General features: G+C 38.8%; 2 protein-coding genes across 2 annotated transcripts in view; both read right to left on the reverse strand.

The window, feature by feature from the left end:
- Positions 1–291: 291 nt before the first annotated feature.
- ZNF770 (zinc finger protein 770) lies at positions 292–2,973 on the reverse strand. The gene has a single exon (XM_072428330.1). The coding sequence runs from the start codon at positions 2,701–2,703 to the stop codon at positions 778–780; it is 1,926 nt and encodes a 641-aa protein (XP_072284431.1). The 5' UTR covers positions 2,704–2,973; the 3' UTR covers positions 292–777.
- Positions 2,974–7,904: 4,931 nt separating this feature from the next.
- Positions 7,905–21,138, reverse strand: part of DPH6 (diphthamine biosynthesis 6) — a gene marked incomplete in the record, with an annotated part of 53,771 nt that continues 40,537 nt past the window's right edge. The window contains 3 exon segments of the mRNA XM_072427879.1: positions 7,905–9,854; positions 18,949–19,318; positions 20,899–21,135. Of these exon segments, the coding sequence (XP_072283980.1) occupies positions 9,736–9,854; positions 18,949–19,318; positions 20,899–21,135 (726 nt within the window).

Genomic DNA, 21,138 nt, shown 5'->3' on the forward strand with positions numbered 1-21,138 from the left:
CTCTTACGACAGGTTAAGACACCCATTTGAGTAGCAACACAAAACTTCACCTTTCAGCATGTTTTCATGTCACATTCTGTTGTGTACATAGGGCAGAAAGTTATTTTTCTAATGGGTCACAAACAAAAAAAGGTTTTTAACCATTTATACTAAAGAGAATTTCTTTAGGTGTTATCTGTCTCACAGCATCCAAAACAGTATGTAAACAAAGTCAGGTCAGCTCTCATCTGATGTTGCTCACAAGGGTATTCTAGGCTTTACCTGCAAAACAGAATACAACCTCACAGTGTATAGCTAGAGAAAACATATTTAATGTTTTCAAGATTTTCTGCACAATATATCTTACACCTGCTTACTGGTATCACGCTTCTCAAATCAGAAATCATTTTTATCTGAAAAATACATCCACAAAAATATTCACAATTCAATAAAATATTATAACAAATATGAAATAATCCAGACCTGAAAATAAAAGCAATTACTACTTTTACATTTGTAAAACAAACAAATCTGATATTTTTTTTTAGTTTTAGGACCTGTTTGCACGGACAAAAGTTCACTTTGTAGTGTTTCACAGCCTAAAAGGCTTTTATACTGATTTTTTCAAAGAAATGAAGCAGATGATTTGCAGTTTTGAGATGCCTTGTGTAGTCTCACAGTCATTTGCCCTGTCAACCATTATCATAGACTCAGGGAACCTGAAAACAAGCTCACTTTGTTACAGGTTAGAAAATGTACATTTACAGGAGCCCAAAGTCTTTCTTCATGATCAACCACCTATTCCATCATCTTAACGTGAGTAACCATGTGTCGTTTTAAGTGAGGATCCTGTCGAAAGGATTTTCCACACTCCTGGCACACAAAGGGCCTTTGGCCAGAATGTGTAAGGTGGTGGCGATCAAGCTTAGAAGGTGAGAGAAAGTTCTTGGAGCACACACTGCATCTGTACCTCTTCTGAACTGCTCGTGTCCTTATTTTCTGTAGCTGCCTTTCTTGGCTGGATTTAGCATTACGTACTCTTGGCAAAGATATCCTGGCCCTTTTAGTAACCAATGGCTTTTTAATCACCTCAGGCAAATTAGGAGCTTCTATTTCTACTTTTATTTCAGGGACAACAAAAGTCATATCACTAAAGTCTTGGCTGTTTTCTATGGGCTTACAAGAGTGCTGGTGTATCTGGTAACTTGAGTTTTCTTGCCACTGATTAAATGAAGAATGATAATCACCCAAAGCAATTTGTGACCCGTATGGGTGGTCTTTCTCTGTGTGAGTCACTTGGTGTCGCTTTAGGTGGGCAGATTGACGAAAATTCCTTCCACACTCAGTGCAAGAAAAGGGCTTCTGTCCAGTATGGATGAGGTAGTGTCTACGTAGCTTTGACATAGAAGGGAAAGTTTTCTCACATTGGTCACACCGCCTTACTTTGTGCCTTGGCAGTATAATACCTTGTGTCTGCTGAAAAAACTGATGAAAGGTGTTCCTAGTATCTCTGTTACCCACCATTCTAATATCTTTAATATTTAAATACTGGTTCCTTAAGTGTCTTCCAAAAAGCAAAGGAGACTGTCCAAAGTATTTTCTAGGTTTCACTTTTTGTTGTGGAAGAGGTTGCAAAATATCTCTGGGGAGAGGAAATAGCTGGTATTCTAGTGCATTTGGGTCACTGTGTTCTGTTTCCTCCAGATATTCAGCTTTTAGTGGTCTCTCAGATGATTCCGAGTCATCAAAATATCTTACCTGAGGGACAATTACCGTAGGGTCCGAATAAATACCTTGTCTTTTAATTTGTTTCCCGGCTACCCTGCCACAACTCTTTATGGGGAGACTGACTGTTACCTGTGTGTTCATTTCCCCACACACATGACTGTCCAGGATTTCTTGGCTATCAAAGCACTGGTCACATGCAGAACATTGGAAAGGAATAACATAGACAGAGAAGACCTCATCAGTCTCCTCCTTCACTTGGGAAGGCTGATCAATATGAACAGCAGGAACGGATTTATGAGCTTCTTCATGCTTAAGAAGTTGTTCTGCCGTCTTGAAGGCCTTGAAGCACCAAGTGCATTGAAAGGGTTTCTCCTGAGTATGGGTCAGCTCGTGGATTTTGAGGTGGGCTTTCTGCCTGAAGGCTTTTCCACAAAGTACACAGGCAAAGGGTTTCTGCCCAGTATGGATCATTATATGTCTCTCCAGTTTGGAGCGGGAAGGAAACACTTTATTGCACAAGCTGCATTGTTGAGTCTCTGCTCTCCTATTAGCAGTGACATTGACAAAGTCGCACTGGTGAAGTAGTCTTTTTTCTTCGCTTTCAAATGTTCTCTGGCACCCAAAACAATACAATGGCAAAGATAGGCATCTCCTCCTACGGGGACCCACGGGCTTTTTGGGCACTTTTACTTTCAGCCTGGCCCCCTCAATATGAAGCAGTTGGTGCTTGGAAAAAGTATCTGCATTTTTAAAGTGTCGATGACAGATACTACATTGAAATTGTAGAGTGTGGGTCATCATATGTCTTTCTAGGTGCACCAACTGGCGGAATGTCTTCCTGCAGTCCTGGCACTGGAAGGGCTTTTGGCCAGTGTGGGTTAGGTAATGCCTTGCCAGCTTAGAAGGGGTTTCAAACTGCTTGGGACAAGCATCACAGCTGTATGGTCTCCTCCTTGGTGCTTTCTTCACAGCCCTGCTCTGCTGGGATTTCAGCATTTTCTTGGAACAAATTGTAATACAAGGGCAGCTTGCTTGGCTTTACATGACACTAGAGGGGTAAGCTTGGCTTGTTGTACGGCTCTCCTTGTAATCTGGAATTCTCCTCAGCTGTAGGCTCTGTCACAAAGCTGCTGCCTTCCGGCTACACCGCTCTATTGAGGGACCCTGCAGGCTGTCCAGAAACCATTCCAGGTATTCGTGTGCTTTGTGCTAAGGTAAGGACAGCAACAACAATCTGTACCCGGAAGCCTTCTGCCTGTATGAAATGTCAGGAGTCAGAATGTCAATCAGCTGACGTCATTGAAGTGCGCCCGAAGCACCAGCAACCATCTTTGATTTGCCGCAATTCCCATTCTTAGTACGCGCCCCCTGTCGGAGAGTTACTGCATGAGGGATGGAAGACAATCTGTTCTGTCATCGGGGAAATGTGTTCCGTCTATCGTCCACCCTGGGAAATCAGTTCAGAAGTACTATGTACCCTTTACTCATTTCTGTAAAGAATAAGACACCCCTGCAAATAGGGACACCACACCATGTAATAAAAATATTTATTCTATTTTTAACTAATGCTACCTTTTCAGGACTCAGCAATGTGTTTATGCACCCACCATGGTTGATCTATCTGTTTATCCCCCAACATCAATGCTATCTCCAGAGTGAAGTGATCCTTGGATGGATGATCCATGGTGGGCTCCTTATACACGAGCAAGTGGGGAGTGCAGAGGTCTCTATGGGTCTTGTATTGAAAACACTGTATGAACTATTAGCACCATCTAGTGGCAGCCCTCGGAATGACACATAAGTAAAACCAATATATTAGCTATGCATCTTGGTCATTTGACAGCTCCCTTCAGTCCTCAAGGAACAAGATCCACACCCATTTGTAGTATTTCTCCATCAGACAGCAGTAAATCAGTAATATACAATATGGATTGCAAAGAGTTAGATGGTTTCTTTTAAAAATCCAGCCTCTATTTTGTCCTCAAAGGCTGCAGTTGAGGACCCCTGATCTAGAGGTTGTTAGATCTGCCACTTCGACTGCCCACCGATATGAGGAAGCTCTTCACTTTTGTGTTTTCTGGCTATTTTTATTATTGTTTTATGTCTTAATATTGAATATAATTTTGTTAAAAGACGCAGGAATGTACTGAAAAAATGGACTGGTTGTCCTACAATCTGGGTATGCCAAATCCTTTTTTTTATTTACTTGATTTATATGAAAAGTGGGCAAGATAGGGACCATGATAAAATACAGTCAACAAAAGCACAAGAGGTACAGAATGAAAGAGAAGAGAAGCACAGGGACATCTTCCACTAACATTAGAACAACCAAGGTATTACAATAGTGGCATAACACACACCCCCTATATCAAATATTAAAAACAATTTCTATAACAATGGCAGATTCTCAAAATAGCTCAATCAAAAATGTACTTCAGGAAAACAGGTCTTCCCTCCCCCAGAAAACACTGAACCCCCATAAGCAGGTAAAAAAGAAAAGAAAAAGGCCCAGTCGGCCTCTAGAAACCACATGCCCTATGCCAGCTAAGTTGAAAAATAAAAATACCTAATGCACTACATCTTAAAAAAAAAAAAAAAAAGTATAAGGGAAAAAAGCATGTGGGGGGACCAAGCCACACAGAGATGGGGTAACTTGGGAGGTCTGGCAACTTTAGCTCATACCCCACCACCCATAGCCACAGTTAAGATGAACATCTGAATAAATGTCTGGACCTATAAAGGTTGTCATTAGCTCCATGTACAATTCCAAACAATCCACTCGTTTGCTCCAAGCTTTTTTTTAACTTTTCAAAAAGGAGAGAGGAAAAAAAGATAAAGATATAATGGATAGAGAGTATAAAAAAACACCAACTTGTGATGTAGGAAAGACAAGTAGAAATAAGACGATAGAGGAGTAGAAGAAAGAAATGATAAAAACAAATAAAAAAAGAAGTGGAGGTGAACAAAAGATTGAGAAGAGGAAATATAAAATATAGTAGGAGAAAGGGAGGCCATCAAATTACCATTTGTCTAAGACAGAGCCCTATCTTCCATTCATTCCTATGTGCAACTCACAAGGGAATGTCAGATTCCCTGTTTTAAAAATAGAGACCTATGTGTAAATAAACATCTTTATACAAAGCTTATGAATATACAACACAAGCTGTTGTATATTTTTCTGCCACTGGAGGTCACCCACTAACTACATATATTAACCACCTGAGCGTTACACTGAGGTCTAGATTTCTGTACCAAAAGTGATCCACTGTTTTTCATGAAATTTTTTTTTAAATTGTAGACCTGTAACTTACAGAAATATGTCCGAACAGGGGTTCTAGTAGATAATATGAATATAAAAAATGTTTGAAACACACAATCATGTAAAAAAAAAAATTACTTTTAATAAAATTAAAGGAAAAACACAAAAATCAGCAATGTAAACAAATCAAAAATACTGAAAATACTGAAAAAGCAATAACTCTGTATATTTTAAAGTACTATATTATTCTAAAACACCTCCCTAGTGTGGCAATTTTTAAAACTTTGATTGTGTATTTATTGGAGTTTGTTTTGAATTATTTTGTATTTGATTGGATACGGGAGTTTGTATCCAATCCAATACAAAATGAGCGTTTGAATTTACCAGGTATATACTTTGTAATTATTTGAATTATTTTGTATTGGATTGGATATGCAAGTTTGTATCCAATCACATACAAAATATAAATTTGAATTTCCAAGTTATTTACTTTTATTTTATTTTTTTTTTATTTTTTGTATTGGATTGGATACGCAAGTTTGTATCCAATCCAATACAAAATGACAGTTTGAATTTACCAGGCATATACTTTGTAATTATTTGAATTATTTTGTATTGGATTGGATACAGGAGTTTGTATTGAATCCAATACAAAATGTTTGAATGAGTTTCAGTTTGAATTTCCCGCACACGCGCCAACGTCATCACGCACGCAGGGAGAAGCCGTCCGTTTTTTTTTTTCTCCGCCGGACGGCTTCTCCCTGCAGAGATCATCCGGCGCTGGAACGAGAAGGACGCTGGATGAGCACAGGGGGACCAGGTAAGTAAGGATGTGAAAAATCTCGGGGTTAACCATCCTTGCAAATTTTTTTTGCCCGAGCGAAGGTCGGGCTTAACTGCAAGGAGGTTAACCTATAGGGGAAGTGGTGTTTTATTATTATTACTAGCTGATTACCCGGCTCAGATATTTATTTATTGCAATCTTATATTATATAGGAAAAGGAATCAAATAAAGCTAGTGATTTTTTTCTCTACGGTGTTGTTTAATTTTTTTTGCCTTTGATTGCCCTCAGCCACTGCCTTACATTTTCTTAATGGCATTATTACAGGCCAGAAATTTGTAAAGGACTCCAAAAAAAAGTAAGTAAAAATATAAGCAAAATGCACACTGTTACTGAGCAATACATACACACATACATGCAAATATACCTCTAACATATACCACAGGGCTGTACAAAAATAAGTGGTGCACTCAAATGAGTGAAATGTCTAGCAAGTTTGGTTGAAATGTCCCCATGCGTTTCCTAGTGATGACATACACACATACATCCAAATATACTGTAGCTCTGACATATAGCACAATGCTGTACAAAGATGGTGCAATCACATGAGTCTGTTATATGTATGGCAAGTTTAGTTGAAATGTCTCCATGCGTTTTTGAGTGATGGTGGAACATACATACATACAGTGAGGGAAAGAAGTACTTGATCCCTGCTGATTTTGTACGTTTGCCCTCTGACAAAGAGATTACCAGTCTCTAATTGTAATGGTAGGTTTATTGTAGCTGTGAGAGACAGAATACCAACAAAAGAACCCTCAAAAACCCAGTGCTCAAAAGTCAGAGCTTGATGTGCATTGTAATGCGTGAAATAAGAATTTGATCCCCCATCAACCAGCAAGATTTCAGGCTTCAAGGGTGTCTTCCCTGTATGCAGGTAACAAGCTGAGATTAGGAGCACCCTCTGTAAGGGAGTTCTCCTAATCCAAGCTTGTTACAGTACCTGTATAAAAGACACCTGTTCACAGAAGCAATCAATCAATCAGATTCCAAACTAGCCACCATGGCCAAGACCAAACAGCTGTCTAAGGATGTCAGGGACAAGATTGTAGACCTACACAAGGCTGGACTGGGCTACAAGACAAGCAGCTTGGTGAGAAGATGAGAACAGTTGGCGCGATATTTTGCAAATAGAAACACAAAATAACTTTTAATCTCCCTCGGTCTGGGGCTCCATGCAAGATCATGGGAACGGTGATGAAGCAGCCCAGAACTACACGGGGGAAACTTGTCAATGATCTCAGGGCAGCTGGGACCATAGTCACTAAGAAAACAATTGGTAACACAAATCTTGCAGAGCCCGCAAGGTCCCCCTGCTCAAGACCGCACATGTACAGGCCCATCTGCGGTTTGCCAATGAACATCTGAATGATCCAGAGGAGAACTGGCTGAAAGTGTTGTGGTCAGATGAGACTAAAATTAAGCTCTTTGGCATCAACTATGACCCCAAGAACACCATCCCACCTTCAAATGGAGATGGACACATTATGCTTTGGGGGTGTTTTTCTGCTAAGGGGACAGAACACCTTCACCGCATCAAAGGGGCCAATGGGCTGGGCCATGTACCGTCAAATCTTGGGTGAGCACCTCCTTCCCTCAGCCAGGGCATTGAAAATTGGTCCTGGATGGGTATTCCAGCATGACAATGACCCAAAACACACAGCCAAGGCAACAAAGGAGTGGCTCAAAAAGAAGCACATGAAGGTCTTATAAATACTTATTTCACGCATTACAATGCACATCAAGCTCTGACTTTTGAGCACTGGGTTTTTGAGGGTTCTTTTGTTGTTATTCTATCTCTCACACCTACAATAAACCTACCATTACAATTACAGAGTGGTTATTTCTTTGTCAGAGGGCAAATTTACAAAATCAGCAAGGGATCAAATACTTCTTTCCCTCACTGTACATCCAATTTTATATATATATATATATATATATATATATATATATATATATATATATATATATATATAGATTAGAAAAGTGAGGTTAGTGTTCCTTTTACTTGCCCACATGTATCGTTTTATTGCAGCTATTATATTATTATTACCCCTACATTTTCAAAAGAAAAGCTGTCAGGACAAACTGTGGTGAGTTGCCATTGCTGATTTGTTTTAAAAGGTGCATGTTTTAGGTTTCAGAATGGTAACAACCCAGAACAAACAAAAAACAAAACATCTGCTATACATATTTTAGATCAATAAGACAGTAAGTGATAAAAAATAGCAACCTTTTAGTGCAATCCTAAAAAATAACCAATCCAACAGTAGCAGCTCCTGTCTTTCTATTTACACAGACTAACAAATACCTAATCTCCCTTATCTTGCAAGATACTCAGTTTACAAGTCTGCAGGGTTTTTTTTAACCTGCATTAAATATAATAGTTGCATTCACCAGCTGTATTTCCGGTACAATTTCAAGACATAGTGTTTTCCACTGCCTTCTTGTGGCCAATTGGTGACATGCAGTCACGTTAAAACAAACTATAACTGTAATACACTTGAATTTTTCAGGACAGAAATAAGAGGGCCATGTGTTTTTCATTCAAGTTAATTTTCAAGTTCCTCATTCTGCTTTTACTACCCAATAAGTCACTGAACACATAAGCACATGGTGAAGTTGGACCCTGCATTCTTCTGGCAAAAGTAAACCAAAGAATAGGGTGGCACACAAAAAGGTGGCACTGACATTCTTATCCTAACAGTAAATTAGAAGTAACTATTAGTGAATTTTTATTTAAATTAGATAAAGAACAATAAACAATTTTAGCATCTAAATACCAGTGGTAAAGTTGTTATTTTTGTATTGCTAATATATGTTGAACATTGAAAAATACAATTTTTCTAGTACCCTGCATTGTCAGTGTTCTCCCTGGCCACTTTTAGCTAGGCCCACAACCCAGCACTTTTCAGTAATCACCCAGCTGTTTTTGGCGCCAGGGGCAAGTACAGGGGCAATGGACAAAAAAAGTGGGACATATTATGGAGGTGGACATTAGACAGTTGAAACAAAGTATAGGGAGGCAGTAGATGGCTGATAATGGGGTTACTGGTTTCCTATGACCACCCACAGCTTCTTCCCAGCCAGTTTAAAAAAAAGTAATTTTTGGGAGAACATGGATCATATATTACAAATATTTTCAAACCAAATCTTGAATAAAACACTAATGCCTGGCATGGTATTTAGGAGTGGTTCCCTACTACAAGGGAAAGCAATTTACGAGGTTTAGCGGGGCAAAAAAGAATTGAACAATCAACGTTTTTCTCAGTAAAGAAAAAAATTATCTTCAGTTCTTTCTATAGATTTTCAAGTCGGGTGAATGACTGGGGCATTCTATCAGTTTTAATTTCTTTTTCTGAGATTATTTGATTATTTGTTCTCTTGGCTATGTGTTTGGGATCATTGTCTTGCTCAAATGTCCACTCATGTTTCATCTCAGCATTGTGGTAGATGGCAGAAGATTCTTATCAAGAATGTCCCAGTACAATTATTTTTACAACAATAAGGTTGAGGAGCTCTTGCACAAGCCCTTTGCTTTTACCCACCATGAGAGGCTTCTTATCTGTGATATTTATAGGCCATCAATTAGGACAAACCCAGCTGATAATAATTTGCACTGATAGGGAGCTGGATTGCTATGTATATACTGACAAACACCTTTCTAATCCCAAAGTTTTATTTTATACAGGGAATATAAATAAGAACAGTTTAAAAAAATAACATTTGTTTGAAATAACAGTTTTGGTTTAATAGAAAATATTCCAGCTTTTTATATATATATATATATATATATATATATATAACAAATACAAACTAAAAGTAAAAATGAAATGTAATTATGTAAAATATCCTATTCTGTACAGATTTGTAAAACATCCTACTATTAGGCCAAAGTGCACAGATTGTTCATTTGGTCTCTTTAATGGATTAACAACTGAGCCAGATGGAGATATTCAGGAGTTCAGAACTGAGCAGGTCTATTACAGGTACCAGTACAAGGCAGGGTGCATTCTCCCCCCACACTTCCTTCAGAATCGCCAGCAAATCTGTAAAAGAGACAAATTGGTTTAAAAAGTAGAGGGTGTGTGTGTGTGTGTGTGTGTGTACACATTTATATAAATACATACATATGTGTTTTCACACATACAAGCTTACTCTCAGACCCACTGAATATTTATCTTGATATTCTAAGACACCACAGGAGGCCACTAATGAATAAAAATCTCTAATACTTTATATTTGCGGACTATATGCAAATATCACCAGAATATTATTGTAACAGCGCGGAATAACATAAAAGTACTAATTTCTTGGTCTAGGACAAAACAATTGTTCTAAAAAAATTGTTATTTAGCCATTTGTGTTAAACTTTTATTATATATCTGTGGATTCCTCTATGCATTGGGGACCAGCAAAGCATTTGCAGAGCCTTAATGCTTAGAAAATAGCTCACACCACAATGAAGGCACGGCACAGGAGAAGCCTCCTGCTACAGAAGGTACTGAAGGATTATGTTTTGTCAGGAGACAATGCTCTGCAACCTCAATGAATCCTCTCTATGTAACTTCCACACTGCCAGGGAACCAGGAGAGACTTGCTGTGTAATGATAATCTCCTTAGAATGAGAATTTTTTTGTTGTGCTTTATTAATTCAGGGCCTGATGGGGATATTAGCAGCTCTTGAAATTGGAAAGGCCGGGAGCATTGCAATTTGCTGAATCCCAAAATGTTTCAAATGAGCGGATAAACAGCAGCAATAATTGGCCTTTATTAAATCAAGGAGTCGTTCATTACAAGTATCCCAGCTGTACCAGAGAGAGGGGCAAGGAGGGGGAGCTAAGCCTGTGCACTGTAAGAGACATTCTTGTGTAAACCAGAACCCTATTTTAATGAGCCAATTCAGTGAATTTTTCACCTTATTTGTTTTCTATTTTCACTTTTTACTCAATTGATAGAAATTAAAATGATTACCAAAGAAAAAAAACAATGATGCAATCAAAAAAAAAAAAAAAACAAAATCAAAAAACAAATATACCAACTCAAAGAAATCCTTTTCATACAATGACAACTGTAAAAATTTAAAAAGGTTCTTAGGTTTTTCATCTGAGGCCCCATAAAGTAGAACTAAAAAAAATTGAGAGCAGGCAGGCTCTTTATAACCAATAGGGCAGGCAGACATCCCTTTTGTAATAAAATAAAAGATTACCTGCCTCTTTGCAATTTTTACATTTACTTATCCTCACTCCAGCACCAGGGTTGCTGTCTTCACCTGCTCCTCTTTCAGGGTTCAAGTTTTCTGCCATTTTGATTGACCAGGCCAGAATGACATAATACCACCGATCAGTTAATTCATTCCCAGCAGCCGAGGGTATGCCAGGATACTTGGCAGAAAAACATTTTAGAAAAGGTTGTGAACAGGCAGGTACATTTATTCTAATACAGAAGAACATTGCCTTCTGCAATAAAGATCCTGCCTGCTTGTAATTTTTCATTTTATATGTATAGGTCTGCTTTGAATTAGAGGCATTTGGATATGAAATTACCAGCCTGGTGAAGGGAAATCGAAAGCTAGCCTGCCGTGCTGGCAGTTTGGCAATTAGAGTGGTATATGCTGATACATTGGCTGCACATGACTGTTTTATATTTCTGTAGCAGCTTTACAGTTTGTACTATATGCAAAGAGTTGTTTAATAAAGGGACTGATCACAGGAGCATTTGCCCAAAAAAGGCAGACACAGCAAAAGTTTGGTCAGCAGTATAACCAGGGGGTTCCCAGTAGCTGATCTTTCCCTCATTACTAGCTTACTATGCCTTGTTCTACATTGTGTCTCTGTGTGGAGGCAAATGTGTCCCTGAGGGGAAAAGCAGGGCTTTGCTTACTCAAGTCAGAGTCTCCAGCAAAGAAAACAGTGAATAACACAGTAGTGTAATATTAATAATAATAGTATGTGGTGATAGCTCTGCTTTATGGATTCTCTAGTGTTCTCCTCCAGGTAGACAATCTTTTTCCCTTGTTGGGCCTGCAGCGATTTGGCCTGCAGCAATTCATGCACAATATTTCATTCCACCTATATTCTTCTCGTTCACATTTTCAGGCTATTTTCAGAGTCTTTCGGCCATGACAGTCATCTTTTAAAGTTCAGGACAATTTTGTTTTATACCAATTTAGTTTTTGAAGGCAGAACCTCAACATGAGTTGGGATGTGAATTTGGTAGCACTAGGTAGCAGTCACCTTACTATCATCCCCTAGAGCAGGGGTTGGCAAACTTTGGCCTTTAGGCCAGATATGGCCTAGCTGGTAGTTTGTTCCGGCCTAACGCCCCCTGGCCGATCCAGCCTAATGCCGGCTGGCAACCCGTGGCTCCGGAGCCGCAGGTTGCCGGCAGATCGACCAGGGGGGTGTTAGGAACTACCGGAGCCGCCTTCAGATTGAACGGTGTGATAGAAGCTTGAAATGTTTATTCCAGGACTTTCATATGCACAATGGTTATGACATCTCTGTCTATCTTAGTAGAAGTAAATGACAGTGATTCAGCAGGGGAAGATAAAGTGTTGTCTTCTTGTATGGAGCATTTTAGTTGTAGTATGTGGGTGAGCTGCAGGCAGCTGTCCAAAAGACACGTTTATGACATTTATCTTACATGTTGCTTGCAACATTTAAAACAACATAATTTAAAAGATTAACTGATTCTTTCAGCCTTGGGGTGGCCTGAGATGGTGGCTGTCCCAAGAAATTCCATTTCCAGAAATATAGGAATCGAGTGGACTCAAATATTGGCACATTTAGATGTAACGCTTGTAAACAATGTTAATGGACCTATGATCCAGGGGACACCTCCTTCTTGGGACAGTCACTATGTCAGGCCACCCCAAGGCTGAAAGAATCGGTTGACTGTACTACGGCCGGTATAATTTATCCAGCCTTTTGTACTTGTGGCAGATACTATGTTAACAAAACTAAGTGGCAATTCTGCAGAAGAATATAGGAGCATATTTATTTAGATAGCAATGGTAAAATTACAACACTGCTCAGTCGCCACATAGGTCTGCATCACAATTTTAACACCAACTCCATAAGATTCATAGCCTTACAAAAAATAACGATAGATTCTAGAGGTGGTGACCTGGATAGGTGGCTGTTACAAGCGGAAATGAGATGGATTTTCGAATTAAAATCTAATTATTTTCCTGGACTTAATGATACCTCTGGTTTCAAATCTTTCCTTTGAACTTTGTTGGAAAAGGATGATTCATATACTTTTTCCCTTTCCCACTCCTGGCCTGCTTCCCTCCCCTTTCCCTTTTTTCCCCCTCCTTTCCTCTCTCCCCCTTCTTTTTCCCCCCCTCTTTTTTTACATTTTGAAGCGTAATATAACTGTGAAATGTTTACCATATGGAATAAATTAATTGAATGTTTAAAGAATGCATAATAATGTCAAAACAATAAAAAAAAAAAATAATAATTGTCTAATCACTTGCACTGTTATGGTATTCAACATGGGAGAAGCAGTGTGCAAACCAATATCCCCTCTTCTTTTGTTTCTATTCAATATGTGATAGTATATATATGTCCCCTGGTTGTTTTTTTTTCTGTTATCGGCCTTGATGTACTCAATTTTTAGCTATGGTGCTGCACCGTGCAATGGTTCTCCTCTCCCTGCTTTGTTTTTAGTGTTGTGGATCTTGGTCTGCAGACTGCGTGCCTTCCCATGTTGTGTCCTGGTCTCTGGAACGCAAGCAGCTTGCTGCGTTCCAGAGTATAACCGGATATTGCATTTGCTGGCTTTGACACTGGGAAGGGGGAGGTAGGTAAAAAGGCAGAGGGTATCACCATGCGACCCACATGCACTTGATGCATCACAGATGATGGCGGTCTCCCTGTATCTTGAATTATATGCATTGATTTCAACAACCTATTAGTAAGTACTTTTATCTCTGTAAGTTGTTTTGCAGTACCTGTATAAGTATTAGCATCCAATAGGATGCATTTGCTTGGGTATAGGAACTTACATTTTGAGACATAATTCTCTTATTTTAGCATGCATATGTGCATACTTTTCATTTAAATGCCTATATCTCCAGCTATATGCCTACTTAGTCATAGTTCTCCCCAGAGGTTTTTAGCCGGTTGCTCCGCCCGGCTGTTTTGAATACCCCGCCCAGCTCTCATCCTCGCATGCACAGATCCCAGGCTGCTCTGTGCCATCTGTGCTCTGTGTCATCCGTTCAGAGGATTGCTGCTGCCGATGAGAGGTGAGCACACACAGTTCAGCCTTCATGTGAAGGAGACACAGGCAGCCCCGCCCCCATCTCATAGCACGAGCTGGGATTTCTGTCTGTGACATGTATCCACCTCCAGCTCTGCGTGTGAATTCTGCATCCTCACAGCTCTGTGTGTACAAGCCTCCATATCTCCTAAACTGTATGTCACAATAACTTGTAATTTTCAGGGTGTACAGGGGACCCTCATAGATACTAGTTACTACAATTTCAGCCCCCCAGCTTTAAAGAATTTTAAGATATGGGGGTTACAAATGTAAAAAGTTATGAAAATTGAACTTTGGGGTTGCTGTTTCAGAGGAAAGTGCTACGACGAGTCCTAAATTGAAAGTGCAAATTGGGGACCCCGGAGCCACTAACATTGCAAGGAGCATTCTAAATATATACCTACCTGTCATAAATCTATACCTATGAAACTACTGTCTGCTTCTCTTCTTTGTACACCAATTTCTCTGAGGATGGGGGGTATAAAACTGAAAATATAGGTGCAAGTGTCGGGCACATTCTCCCCCTACAATCTCATTACTACAGCATCATTAGACCATAAAACACTCTGCCCATCAAAATGGGCTTCCCTGCCCTGTTACACATTCCTGTCCAGTTATCTAACATTCTGAACTTCAATTGGGGAATGGGGAGGTGTAAGAAACCAAAGGAAGGTTACAGTCCTGTGTAACAAGGAAGTGCATTTTCATGGACAGTTTAATGTTGTAATAATGCCATGGTGATGAAAGGTGATCGCCACACGTGTCTCCCACTTCCACCTATATTTTTGTTTCCCTGCACCTCTTATTTTCTGGAGAAATTGGGGTTTGAGGTAAAATGCAGACAGATATGTGTAACAGAGCAGGCAGCAAACTTTGCTAGGTAGAGATTTATGTTCTCATAATGCCATACTAATTACATTTTAAAAAGGTTTAGCCACAAGTGTCCCCCACTTGCACCTACAGTTTCAGTTTCCTATGCCTCCACGAGTTGGTGTCCCTTACTTTCAACCAAGCTCTTTACCTGGCTAGTTTTATGAAAGGAGACATTATCCTTAATTAAGATGGCATGCTAAACACTCTTTTCACTAAAAACATTCAAAACCTCATCAATAGAATTGAGGAATGCTTCTTGATTAAATGCTCGTGCTTGTGACTTAAGGGTCTCATTTTTATTCCTCACAAAAAAAAGAATAATTTCTGAAACGCACTTCAACCACAACATGCACCGCCCTTTGCCCAATAGGAGATTGTCCCCTTTTGGTTCTCATTGAGATGTTAAAACCTACTTCATCAAGAAAGTAGATGCTTTTTCCATCTTCTTTTGCAATGAGATCAAGGATTTTGTTAGCATAGCTAAGCCTTTCTTGAAGAGAGTGGGAATCATTGCTCCTTTTCATAGGTCTTTAAAATTTTGGTTATAGTTGTAGGATTACAACCCAAAACCATTGCTATCTGGGAGGCATCACTTCCATTCAGATAACTGTCTACCACTCTTTGACGTTCTGCATTACTTAATTCTCTGGCCATAAGGGTAAGTGCATTACTAAATATAAAGCTAATAACTTTGAAGATAAAAAGATGAATATTGTTATCTTAAAACTTAGAATAAGTCCCTGAAATAAACATATTTATGTTTAAAATTATATGAAGTAAAAAACATAATAATTGATAAATTATCAATTTTCATATATTTGTATTAATGTTTTCTGGGAAAACTTTTACTTTTTATGGTAAAAATATTGTGTTATATTTAATTGTATAATACATTTATTGATTTATGAATAATTAGGGGGTCTAATTTTTTTCTGAAGTTTGAATGCAAAAGTGTGAAGACAAAATGAGAAACCCTGTAAATACAGAGAAGTCGGAGTCGGGGGTACCAGAAACTGAGGAGTTGGAGAGTCAGAGTCAAAGGATTTATCTACCGACTCCACAGCCCTGCTTATAACTCTAGCATTTTGGTCTTCCACTTCAGCTAATGAAGTTAAAATGGCTAGTTATTTTCTGTTAGTGTGATGCCATGCAAATATCAAGAAATGTATTTTTTTTTATAAAATACACAGCACTTAAGCATTACACATGGCTTACCTATGCATGAGTACCTCTAAAAATAGAATGCGACTCTGCAGGGGCATCCAACGTTTAATAACAAACTTTAGTCTTATGGTATATGCCAGGAGACTGGGCTAAACCCATTAAGTGGATGACATGTGAATAGTTCAGAAAGGAAAATTACAATATAAATTTGACAGCAATTTTACATAATACTACTGCTGCCTAGTTATGTATTGATAAAATGGCAAACAGCCACCAAAGCATTTGGTGGTTTTGATCATTGCACTCATTCTCACCATTGATTTTACACTGAACATTATTTAGGTGGTTTGGGATATTCACTTCCCACTGCAGGATCAGAACCTCCAGCACAATCATTTTTCTACAGGTTTTTTTTTTTACTTATTTACTTAACCTATGCCCTAATCTATTTTCATTTTTATTTGTTAGTTTGCTTTGTGATAAAAGGCTTGAAAGAAACATCAAAAATTTGAACAGTAATTTTAAGGGATTACAGGGAACACTTATGTAGGAACATTGATAATTTTACCTAACCCTGCCAACATGTAAAATTACATGGACAGCATACAAACAATCTTGAATTTTTTGCACTCATTTGCTTAAGGTATAAAAAAAAAATTGTCATTACAAAGTCATTGCATTTATAAGTCATACTTCATGTATCCAGATCCTTTGGGATATAGGAAACCTAAACACAATTTAATTTGCAGAGCAAGAACTGCATAGGTTTGATACACCATGATGAGTTGACTTACAGAAATAACTTCAGTGTACCATAGCATTAAACAAGCAACTAGATATAGAGGATGTGGACCCTGTTAAAACTACCATGTTCTTTATATACTGGAAATGATCTGCCTTCCAGCTGTAAACAAAATAAATTAAAAATGTTTCCTACTATAATAACACTGCCTTTCATCAGAAATGTAAGTAAGCAAGGCACCTCATTAGCAGGCAGACACTAATTAGCATTCTTCTTGAAGTTGATATGAGCTGCTGCTGAAAGCCCTGTTAATGATATCACACCCATTCACAGGTCTTCTCTTGTCTTTATAAAAGGCTTCCCATGCTGGCACCAAGAGGGTGACATCAGCATAAAATACACACAGCATCCACACCTTAATCGGCCAGGCAGGGACTAGACAATCATGTTACTATTGAAGTTTGTAAAATAGTAATTTGATTGTCAACAAAGTAGGACAAAGAAAAGTATGAGCTCATTTCCATAGCAGTTATTTAGTAATCCAGGTATTTTGATATAAATTGACATCTGGTTTGATTTTATACAAACTTTATGCAAACCAAAACAGGTACTGATCTGTTCATCACACATTAAATGAAATAAAGTTTTACCAGTATAAATGGGAAGAACAACCTCTTGCTATCAGCAGCACTAAATATCAAGTCAGCACATGACTAAAGCTGCGTACACACTTCCAATTTTTATCGTTGGAAATGAACGACGAACGAACGATCGATTGGGCAAAAATCGTTCGTAAAAAAAGTAACCAACGACGCCGACGAACGAGGATAGTCGTTGGAAATGAACGACCGGACCGGCGGATCGGATTGGACGACGATCGTTGACCATCTATCGTGTGTACGGTCGTTCATTGATCGTCCATGGTCTGAGCATGCGCGGTGAACGAACGTTCGCTCACTTCCTGTGGTGCACGTCACTTCCTGTATCGTTCAAACGATCGCATCCATCGTGTGTACAATATCTGCGAACGATCGTGTCGTTATCTGTATGTACAGGATCGGTGATATACGATCGGTCGCAGATATCGTGCAGGATCGTTCGTCGTTCCTTTACCAACGATAATAATTGGAAGTGTGTACGTAGCTTAAGACCTATCTTTTGCTCTTTACAAAAAAGTAAATCAGGAATTGCATCACATACACTTTAATGTATAATTAAATACTTAAAATGTTCAACTCTGTTAGATTTTTCTGGATTGTAATCTCTTATGGACCATTAGGAATTTGTGTTGACCCAGGTACTGTGTACCATTCTCTTGAAAGTATAATCAAGTCAGGTTAAAGGGAGGTGGGTAAAGCAGAAATCAAAAACACTGTACTAAAACACTGCACATCTGGTAAGTGTTCAAGGCACACTCTGCAGCAGACATTTTCATTGGTTACTGAAGCCTGACACCCAAATTGTGAAAACTCATCTGACTGTACCCCTTTTTGTGGGTATTAGACCGCTTACACACATGCAATTATAGTAGTTGGAAAGGATCTTTCAGGACCCTTTCCAAAGACTAAGGACTGCACGATGCATGAACGAGTGCTGTACATACAGCACCGTTCTGCTCTATGGAGAGGGGAGGGGGAGAGCGACAGAGCAGCACCCCTTCTGCGCGCTCTCCCCCTTCCCTTGCATTACCATCGTTCGTCGTCCATGGACCTGCCAGGACGGTCGTTCGGACAATAGATGGTGGGCGCTGTACACACGCCAGATTCTTGTCCAATATCATCCCTGAGCTGATTATCGGGCGAGAACCATTGGATGTGTGTACGTAGCTTTAGATCTTGTGTATACCAAGCTATAAAAAAACACATGCACTACAACTTCGATCAAGCAAACTAGAGGAAGTAGTAATCACTGACTGAAGATTTTTAGTTCTGGGCCTTCACAGTGGCACTAGACCATCCTTTATCTATAGAATAATTATTTGTTTAGGTTAAAGGTCATTTAATGCTTAAGTCAAGCATGGCAGATAACAATTTTTGTTTGCACTGATCCCTTAAAACCAGTCTACTACCAAGTAGCAAATGACTGTGACTCACCTTCATGGAGACTTTGTAGTCCTAAATTATTACTTCTATAAAAAGTCCTGCAGCACACTGGTATAAGACTGAGTGAAGTGAGTTCTAAGGAAGCTTTCTGGAGCACATCTCTCACAAGACTGTTGACATGGCACAAATGTAACCCAGGTTCTTGAGGAGTAGAAGCAGAGACTGACAGTACTAGGGAGGCACATGTCTTACAGCTGGATATAGAGCCGTTAAGCCTAGCCTGGTAGCCTGATCTTTGAATGGATGCTGAGAAATTTTTCTGGTCAACAGGATCGCTTACAGAAGCCAAGACATGCCATTCCACTACAGCCCCGCGTGGAAGCCTGGGAACTACAACCACAGTGAGCATAGGGGTAACGTCCTGTAAGCAAAACACAAGTACAGTCATTTGCAACTACAAACATCAGTTTTGCAGGGTTGATTACTATGTTCTTCTTAATTGGAAAAATAAATACAAATATATTTTTTTCTTGTACAAGCCCTTCATTCATTATTAGTTCACATAGTTCTCTTAATTTTGACATCTGGATTATACTGCTATTAGCAGTATAGAACACTAGGTTCAAAAGTTTAGAGTAGAGGAACCCCCTCTCTTCTTGAGAAGTTCAGTATTTGCCTAGTTTTCTTCATGACCTAATTGTCTTTACTTGAAATGTAAAAAATTTTAAAAGTAAGGGACTAATGAGCAGTTAGGCAAAGAACCTATAATAAGTGATTTATGGCAAAGTTGGCAACAGCAGCTTCTGAAGACAAGAGTGTATTTACAGGCTCTTCAGGACAGGGTCCTATCCTCGTCCTGTGTCACTGTCTATATTCGTCTGTCATTTGCAACCCCTATTTAATGTACAGCGCCGCGTAACATGTTGGCGCTATATAAATCCTCTTTTATAATAATAATAATAATAATAATAATAATTTACTTTTTCTATTATAAACCATTATATCTCTTGCTAAATTGGTTGAATTATTAACTAAAAAGGTTTTCTAGTTCTCTGATCTAGTTCACCCCATGAAATCAGATGTGGATTGATGGAATGCGTGACTTTGAACAGTTAATGTAGAAGAGGTAAGTTTCCATGAGGAAGGAGGGGAGTCTGGGATATTAGGTCAGTTAATTTTTAGGTATACATCTGACTAATGCCACTGAAAATTCGGTTTTGGGAATTCATGTAGTGCCCTATACCCTATTGCATTGCCAGCACTGATCTTGTATGCAACATTTGAATAAATATATTGTTTGTTTGCTGTTTTAAATATGACGAAAAAAATTCAAAGATTTCTATGAAGCCATACCTACATATTCACATGTGCTGTACATTGTGCCCTTTTCTGGCTAACAACTAAAATGGTAAAAAACCTGCTTCAAGCCTTTTGTTAGTTGAACTAACCTTATTTTTGCAAAAGTCATTGGACATTTTTTGTGTCTTCTGGCATATAAGCTCTTTTCTTGCCTGTTAGTTCCAAACTACTAAATTCTAGGAATTACTTATCTAAAACACTGATGTAAAATGCATAAACTTAAAAAGGGTGATCCCTAGTTAATCTATTCTACAAGTTAAAAAGCAGGGGTATTTTTAATTTACCTTAAAACTTTGGGTACTAATAAAAAGAAAAAAAAAAAAAAGCAAACAACCAAAACGGAAGAGTTGCTTTTTTACAGGCCTGTAATATCTACTTCTGATATAGCCCTGAGCAGCCAATGCTGTAGGTTCTTCTTAGTTAACTGGCTCCTGTGAGTCTCCGGTGATTTAATTAATTGGTGCCATAAAGGCAGATTACTATAATTACGAAATTAGCAGAAGTGTTTAAGCAGAACATTTTAAACCTGGAAATAGATCATGTTTTATATTCAGGCTACTGCTGCAAATAAAATAGATCATTGAAAGAATAATTGTGAATAAGAAATAAAAATGATTTAAAAAATAAAGGAAGGTTTCTGACCTGGTGTGTAAGGAATCCTTTCCATGCTTCCAGGGCAGTGGGTATGTAAGAGCTTTGTGTCACATAGCACTGAGCAACCATCACATGTCTCAAAGAAGTTCCAGGGGCGATGGCATCCAAGACCCTTTCCACATGGCGCAAAGAGAGACGACTCTCAGCTACAATTCTTCCAGAAACCAGCGTCATGGTACATGGCTTTAATGCAATCTGTCCAGCACAGAAGATTCCACCACCAACCTT

The sequence above is a fragment of the Pyxicephalus adspersus genome, chromosome 12 (assembly GCF_032062135.1).
Source record: "Pyxicephalus adspersus chromosome 12, UCB_Pads_2.0, whole genome shotgun sequence".
Taxonomy (NCBI): Eukaryota; Metazoa; Chordata; class Amphibia; order Anura; family Pyxicephalidae; genus Pyxicephalus; species Pyxicephalus adspersus.

Coding starts and splice junctions, on each gene's coding strand:
- ZNF770 (XM_072428330.1), bottom strand. CDS start 2,703: ATGCTGAAATCCCAGCAGAGCAGGGCTGTGAAGAAAGCACCAAGGAGG.